The sequence below is a fragment of the Equus asinus genome, chromosome 13 (assembly GCF_041296235.1).
Source record: "Equus asinus isolate D_3611 breed Donkey chromosome 13, EquAss-T2T_v2, whole genome shotgun sequence".
NCBI classification, from domain to species: Eukaryota; Metazoa; Chordata; class Mammalia; order Perissodactyla; family Equidae; genus Equus; species Equus asinus.
In genome coordinates, this window is record NC_091802.1 from 41426756 (window position 1) to 41434668 (window position 7913).

At 56.2% G+C, this 7913-nt stretch overlaps 1 protein-coding gene across 2 annotated transcripts; it reads left to right on the forward strand.

Annotated features, from left to right (window-relative positions):
• Positions 1–21: 21 nt before the first annotated feature.
• CNP (2',3'-cyclic nucleotide 3' phosphodiesterase) lies at positions 22–7261 on the forward strand. 2 transcript variants are annotated; one of them, XM_014833604.3, is made up of 4 exons: positions 22–402; positions 1673–2342; positions 4329–4468; positions 5754–7261. In XM_014833604.3, exons 1-4 carry the CDS (start codon positions 400–402, stop codon positions 6201–6203), a joined length of 1263 nt encoding a protein of 420 aa, XP_014689090.1. In that variant the 5' UTR covers positions 22–399; the 3' UTR covers positions 6204–7261. The 2 variants fall into 2 exon arrangements, with proteins under 2 accessions (XP_014689090.1, XP_014689091.1); XM_014833605.3 differs by lacking the exon at positions 22–402 and adding an exon at positions 452–582.
• Positions 7262–7913: the final 652 nt, after the last annotated feature.

Below are 7913 nucleotides of genomic sequence, written 5' to 3' on the forward strand. Positions count from 1 at the left end.
AAAGGATCTGACTTTGCACTCGCAGGACCCTGCCTCCGTTGCCTCATCCTGATTCCGGCGCTGGGCCGGGAAAGGGCCCTGCTCCCCTCTTTAAAGAGGTCACCAACGCCTACGGGAAAAAAAAGAGACCAGTCGAGTCGCCAGCGGCCTGGCCCCCAGGGCACAAGTGAGCACACGGGTAGCCCGGGACTCGGCCGGCCCCGATGTCTGCTCGCCGCGCCTGCGCAGAGAGGACCCGGCCCGGCCCTCCCCCGCCCCCGCGCGCGCTCCGCCCCCGGGCTATGTAAGGCGGCCTGGCGGGGTCGCGCCACCGCTGGGCTCCGTGTCCCTCCGCGCAGGCGGGCGGCCCCGGAGAGCTGGTGCCTGCGAAGGCGGCCACGGCAGCGCCCCCTCCTCATCATGGTGAGCGGGCGCGGGAAGGCAAGGAGGGGAGGGGAGGGGAGGGGGCGGGCCGGGCTCGGGGTAGCACCCTAACGGACAAGGGGGGATTGGGGGATTTTCGGGAGGAAGTGGCATGCAAATGAGGACTCGCGTTTCCGGAATTGAGCTCAGGCTCGCTTGGCGGTGCGGTGCAGCTTGGAGGTAGGGGAGACGCGGGAAGAGGAGCAATGGAGAGGGCCGCTGGAGGAGGAGGGGGCTCCGGAGCTGCAGAAGCTGCTGTCCCCGCCAGACCCAGATGGCGTGTGGGCCGGGAACAGTGCGCCCGGGGCCGGTCCCCACTCCCCGCGGCCCGTGCTGGGCGGGCATTCTTCGCCTTCGCCTGCTCCGGGGCCTGGTCTGAGAAGACGCTGTGCCTGTTGAGCTCTCAGGGTGCTGAGGGAGGTGGAGCCAGTGTAGAGGAGAGAACGGTTTACTGTAAACGCTTGTCACTTGTGGCTTTTAGCAGGCAGGAAAACAAGTGGCTCACAGAGGTGCTGCTGACACACAGCAAAGTGTGGGCAGAGCTAGACCCTGAACACAGGTGGCCTGTGCCGCCCAGTCCTGGGGCAGGCACAAAGGCCACGACTCTGTGGGGGGCCGAGGGCAGAGGAGGTGGTGGCAGGCGAGTCAATGAGCCCCTTTGTCCAGCGCTCTCCTGCCCTGCCCCCCACCAGCCCTTCTGTGGGACCATTGTCCCCCCATCTCAGACAAGAGAGTATTATCTGTTGCTGCCATTGTTGGGGGAAGGGAGGCAGTCTTTGGGTAACCGTTCTCAGCCCAACCCTCTGCACTCAGAGCAGGACAGTTGTGGCTGTGCCCAGACATAGAGACTCCCACCTCCAAAGAGGTCATCCTTAATGGGTGCCAGAATATAAAGTTAGGGTCCACTCCTAGAACCACAGGCTTCAGGCCCTCCCCATGCAGGCACTTCCAGCACATTTTCCCTTTAGAGGTGGCAGCAGTGGGGTGATCCTTGCGGGTACAGCCCCAACTAGAGGAAAGTAAGAGTTTAGGAACCTCAGACAGGCATCCGTCTCCATCCTCCACAACCAGATGCTGATGGTACGCAAGGCCGGAGGAGAGACAGTCCACCACTCCACGGCTCTGGAAGGCGCCTTGCTTGGAATTCAGGGCTAGGGAGCCCCGAGCAGGGGTTCCTGGCTAGAACAAGGCCAGAGACAGAGACAGGAGGGCAAAGCTGGCTAGGTGGCCCCAAGTGACCTGGCTGACATCTGCTCTTCCCCCCTCACAGAATAGAGGCTTCTCGCGAAAGAGCCACACGTTCCTGCCCAAGATCTTTTTCCGCAAAATGTCATCCTCAGGGGCCAAGGACAAGCCTGAGCTGCAGTTTCCCTTCCTGCAGGATGAGGAGACGGTGTCCGCACTGCATGAGTGCAAGACACTCTTCATCCTGCGCGGCCTGCCAGGGAGTGGCAAGTCCACGCTGGCACAGGTCATCCTGGACAGGTACCGTGACGGCACCAAGGTGGTGTCTGCCGACAGTTACAAGATCACCCCTGGTGCTCGAGGAGCCTTTTCCGAGGAGTACAAGCGGCTGGATGAGGACCTGGCTGCCTACTGCCGCCGGGACACCCGAGTCCTTGTGCTGGATGACACCAACCATGAGCGGGAACGGCTGGAGCAGCTCTTTGAAATGGCCGACCAGTACCAGTACCAGGTGGTGCTGGTGGAGCCCAAGACGTCGTGGCGGCTGGACTGTACCCTGCTCAAGGAGAAGAACCAGTGGCAGCTGTCAGCTGATGAGCTGAAGAAGCTGAAACCTGGGCTGGAGAAGGACTTCCTGCCACTCTACTTCGGCTGGTTCCTGACCAAGAAGAGTTCTGAGAGCCTCCGCAAAGCTGGTCAGGCCTTCCTGGAGGAGCTGGGGAACCACAAGGCCTTCAAGAAGGAGCTGCGACAGTGTAGGTGGCAGGGTGGGCGGAGTGGGGGCACTTAGCCTCATTCATAAGCCCCCTTGCTGGGCACAAGGTGCTGCGCGCACAGGACCACTGTTGTTCTCAAAGCACTGGCAGTAAAGTGGGGAGGCAGGTGGCAGCTCAGTGGTATAGGCAGAGGCAGCCTTGGGTAGTGGAGGCACAGAGGGATACGGGAGAGGCGCTTCCCAGAGCACCTTCCCTCTCCCTGCTCCCTGCTCCCTTCCTTTCTGCCCTCTTCCTCCCACCTGCCCTCTCTGGCCTGGATCTTGACCACTGACCCTGGCTTAGAGGTGGGAAAACAAATTACTGTCATAACAGGAAATATGTCAGCATTTCATATAACCTTAGAGGGAGAATCTGGTCCAATGTTTTCAAACTCATTTTTAGCAGCAGAACCATTTTCTAAAATAAAATATTCCACGGAGTCCTAAGCTGCAAACAGATTTTAACTAGGACCACTGTGACTTCACTGGGCATGGTTCTCAGGCCTTCGGCTACTAAGTGCACCTCCTGTGGCATCCTGCCGCTCCAGAAGGCAATCTCACACCGAGTCCAAAGCCCTCATTTTGCAGATAGGAAGACAGGCCCAGAGGGATGTGCGGTTTGCCCAGAGCCAGTGAGAGCCTGGCCTCTGTGGACTCCAGCAAGGGCCTCCCCAAGGCTCCCTCCTGGAAAGGCCTGTGTGCTCCAATGAGAGGGTAGGTGTGGGATAAGGAAGGACCCTGGTGGCCCTCATTTTCCTACAGTGGCCTGTTGGGGATATGTCAGCTACTCATCCATCTGTTCCTTGAGTCCATTTCTAGTTCCCTCAGATTTTAGGTTGTCTTCATACTGAAGTATCCCCACCCATGTTTCTTCGTTGTTCAGAGGCAGGTAATCTGTGCCTATATATGTTCTCAGAGAACTCTTTTTCTCGGCTCCTAAAGCTCATATGCTGGGGGAACGGGACAGTGGTATCTGCAGAGATGCTGGCCAGTGTGAGCCCAGTCCCTGTGAATAGCTTGACAGGAAAGCACCCGAGAGGCAGGGCTCCTGGTTAGAGCTGGTGGCTGTGCCCTGGAGAGTGACTGCCTCTTGAAGCTGCTTTTACCATTAAAAACTGGAATCTTTTTCTGCCCAGGACGCAGCAGGAGAAATGTAATGGGCCAAAAACAAGGCCTGCTCTCAGAGTGGAGGCCTCCCTCTCCCATGGAGGGTGAGAGACATCCTCGCAGGGACTCAACTCTGGGAGTAAACAGGACAGACAGTGATTCCAAAGCTAGCTACAAGGCTTGGAGTCTGGAAATGGAAATCACAGATGCTCCAAGTCTCGAGACTACCAGCCACATAATGTCATCCCATTATATCCCTAGACCCTTCCTGCAGCAGGCCCTCCGCAGGCTCTCATCCACCACGCAAGCCTGCGAGGACTTAATATTATGGTGAGCAGGTAACTTCTCATCCCAGTGGGCCCGAGTGAAATGAGGCACTATTAACAGTTCCCCGGGTGGCTGTGGGAAAACTAGGGTATATGGTCACCCTAATTATTGTACTTGGTTGACAGATAAGGGTCAATCACTTGCCGAGGTCAAAGGGCTGGGAACTTAATTATGCTTTTTCTGGCTCCTTCCATTGTACCACATAGTTCCCAATCCCTTCTTTTCTTCCGCCCCTTTTTTCATGACCTGCTTCCCTCTCCTGGATGTGCAGCTGGGGAAGCTGATTCCTTTCGCCTATGCTCCCTACTCCTGGGTTCCAAGTGTCTTAGTTTTCAAGTCTGGGGAAGAGATGTAAAAGGCTACATAATGTAAAGCCCAGGAATTGAAGTGCTTGTTTATAGCTCTAAAGTTGCTCTTAGTTTGACCAACGAATGAATAAATTAACTATAGAGGATTGCTCAAGAGTTTATGCTTGAGGTCCGATTTTTTTCCTCTGGGCCTCCTGGTCTTGGTGACAGATGTTGGGATGGCCCCGCTCTCTCTCTCCCTGCAGTCGTCCCTGGGGATGAGCCCAGGGAGAAGATTGAACTGCTCACCTACTTTGGGAAGAGACCCCCAGGTGTGCTACACTGTACAACCAAGTTCTGCGACTACGGGAAAGCCGCCGGGGCAGAGGAGTACGCCCAGCAGGATGTGAGTCCTCCCTAGGGATGCCGCCGAGGTGGGGAGAGGGCAGGGTCTCCTGGAGGTGGGTGCCAGCTCAAGGCAGAACCAGAAGCCAGCCAGCCTCTCAGGAACAATGGCATCTCCTGCTCCAGCTCGCCTCCTGCAGGCTTGGTGGCACAGACCTCAGCTGCCCTTTCTAGGGAGTCTGTGAGTCTATGCATTCATCCCCAAGGCCTGCTCACCGGTGCCTTTCCTTCTGCGGACTCATGGAGAATGCTGGTCGGCAGCAGACTCCTGCTCTGGCCTAAGCCTGCATTCAGTCCCCAAACCAGGAGTCCCTTGCCCCCAGGGAGCCTGGTGCTCTGAGGTCGCTGTCCCTGGGTCTGAGGCCTGACCTTGCCCTGGAGTAGGGACGCTGAGAGATAGTGAGGCTTATTGGCTTAGGGGCACCAGACCCTTCCCCACCACAGAGCCCGTATCCTCCACCCACAGCCCCCCGCCACCACATGGTGATGCTTAAACATCAGGCATGTTGCCCAGATGCACATGGCTATCTCCAGCCTCCTTCAGGTCTCCTCAGCGAGGCCTTCCCTGACCCTCCGCCCGTCTCCCCCCTTCTCTGCCTAGGTTAGCACAGCCATTTGGCTCGGGTGCTCATTGGTCTCCTCCCACTCGAGTGGAAGCTCCTTGAGGGCGAGCATTTTTTACAGTTTAATTCAGCCCTGTATTCCTAGCACCTAGCAGAGCTGCATGAATGACTGTATAACACTTTCCACCACCGTCTCTAATCATTCATTCATTTAGCAATATTTATAAAGCAGCTGTTATGCAGGAGGCACAGGACAAGGGATTGTGAGCAAAAAAGAGCTTTTATGGTCGGATGGGTGAGATGGACTTTGAGAATCAGATACACCCAGGTGTGTTATCAAATGTTAATCCCCACACTGAGGTTGGTTCTGCATCATCCCCATTTTACAGGTGAATAAGCTAAGGCACAGAGATGCTAACTTGCTCAAGCTGTGCAAGCAGTAAGTGGGGGCGCCAGGTTCTGAGCTCAGGAGGTCTGGCTTTTAACCCTTGCTCTGTCCTGCGTCTCTGGCACCTTGGTTCTTTTCACATCAGCCTGAACTGTGTCAGTGGAGAGATGTCCTCCCACAACACACAGGCTGTGTGTGGCAGATGTTCGTGGATGACGCGCCTTTACCCAAAGGGCTCTGCTCAGTTGTGCTCACCTGTTACCCCACCCTTGGTCAGCTGTCCCTCTCTGGAGGCCACACCTCTAGCTCAGTCCTCTTGTTCTCACTCTCCGTAGGCAGTAAAGAAAGCTTACGGCAAGGCCTTCATGCTGACCATCTCTGCCCTCTTTGTGACACCGAAGACGACTGGAGCCCGGGTGGAGCTGAGTGAGCAGGAGCTGCTGTTGTGGCCAAATGACGTGGACAAGCTGTCACCCTCTGACAGCCTGCCCCGGGGGAGCCGTGCTCACATCACCCTGGGCTGTGCGGCTGACGTGGAGGCCGTGCAGACAGGCATTGACCTCCTAGAGATTGTGCGGCAGGAGAAGGGGGGCAACCGAGGTGAGGAGGTGGGTGAGCTAAACCGGGGCAAGCTCTACTCCTTGGGCAGTGGGCGCTGGATGCTGAACCTGGCCAAGAAGATGGAGGTCAGGGCCATCTTCACAGGGTACTACGGGAAGGGCAAACCTGTGCCCATACAAGGCAGCCGAAAGGGGGGTGCCTTTCAGTCTTGCACCATCATCTGAGGGCCCCTGACTCTACAAGGGAAGGGGGAGGAGAGGGAAACATGCCCTCTGCTTGATCTTTAAGATTCTTTTTTTTTTACTCAAAGTTAACTTTCCTATAACTTTTTAAAAACTTATAAAATAACTGCTCCTCTTTTCTTGCTGCCTCATCCCCTCTAACACTCAAGCTCTCAACACAAGGCGGGTGGGCAGACACCATTCAGGAACCTGGATCAAAGCTGATCAGGTTGGGCCTAGTTGGGCCTGGTCCAGCCGCAGCCACAATCTGGAACCCTGCTTCAGGCTGGTTCTCTCAGCCCCTGGCCCAGGTCCACTGCCCTGCCCAGAGCTGGTTAGTGGGGAGCGATACTTGAGAGCTGCATGTACCCACAGAGTGGTCACCATGGCCAGGGGAAACTAGTGGTGGATTTGCGAGGGGAAGATCCCTGGGCTTTGATCCCATTTCTTAATCAGTGTAGCCTTAGGAAGGCTGGGGCTGTTTACCAGGGTAGAAAAAGGGGTTTACCCACTTTTGGTCCTAAGCGCCTGTCCCCTCCTCCTTCACACTATAACTAGGTAACAGTTTGATAACTAGGGAAGAAAACAGAATAAGCAGCAGCCACATCCCAGCCTGGCTACTGGTCTCACCCCAGGAAGGGGATGGGCTGGCCATCCTTTCCAGTGGTATGGCTCTGCTGTGTGGATGGGGAGATCGAGGAAGACAGTACCTTGTGGGGAAGCTCCAGTCTTGCTGTCTTCCCAGCCCATCTTGCCTCCCCGGTGCCTCTGGAGGCCTCTGTGCCTCCTCTAAAGGGGGCTGGTGGGTACCAAGAGCCGATGGAGTGGACTCCTGGCTGGTAAGGGCCAAATCCCACATGGGGCCTCTGGGAAGGGGTTTTTAACACTGCTACATGTGCTTTGGTTCCTGGGGTACCCTCCACTGTTCTTTGCTCAGTAACAGGGCCTTGCTAATCAGGTTGTCACTCCACAAAAGTGCTTGGGATTTAAGTTCCCATCCTGGCTTTGCCCAACCTCAGCAACTTGTAAGACTGATAATGAAATAAATCATGTTAATCCTAGCTGTGTGCAGTCTCTCTCACCCTTCCGTGCCCAGCTCAGTCTTCCCTGGGGCGAGGGCTGGGTATATTAGGACTGGCTTTGTCCCACAGCTTGGGGCCATCGGTCCTGTCTCCCCTCTGCTGGCTGGTCACAGCTGTGGTGAGGTTGGGCAGCTGAACAGTGTTGGCTTTCATGAGGAGGCAGGAAGGAGAGAGGCTTGTCTTAGATGCACACAGAAAGTGGGGGTTGGCTGGGTCTGAGGGACATGGAGCAGAGCCTCTCGTCCCCCGTTAATTGTGGCAACACGTCACAGGTGTGCCCAGCCCAACCCAATCACAGAGACTTCTCAGCAAGACCCAAAGTGCTTGGTACGGGTTTCCCCCAGTTCTCTAGAGAAGGCCACCCTCCAGTCAGTGCTACTTCAAACACAAGGGAAGACCTGCCATTCAGGAGTCTCTTCCAGGCCAACAGGAGCCTGGACAGCTATATGGGGAACTTCCCAGGCCTAACTCAGTCCTGTCATTTCACCATGGCCTTGGCAGCAAAGGAGGAAGACTGGAAAGAAAGCAGGGGCCCCGAAGGAAGAGAAATCCAAGGTCTTTCCCCAGCCATGTCTACCATCGAAGCACCAAAAATCTAAGCTTCAGTAAAAGCCTCAAGTGTCCCTGCCTG

Bases quoted from the DNA above. Each gene is read 5' to 3' on its own strand.
- CNP (XM_014833604.3), top strand. The intron at 2,343-4,328 runs GTAGGTGGCAGG...CTCTCCCTGCAG, and splicing joins CAAGAAGGAGCTGCGACAGT to TCGTCCCTGGGGATGAGCCC. The intron at 4,469-5,753 runs GTGAGTCCTCCC...CACTCTCCGTAG, and splicing joins AGGAGTACGCCCAGCAGGAT to GCAGTAAAGAAAGCTTACGG.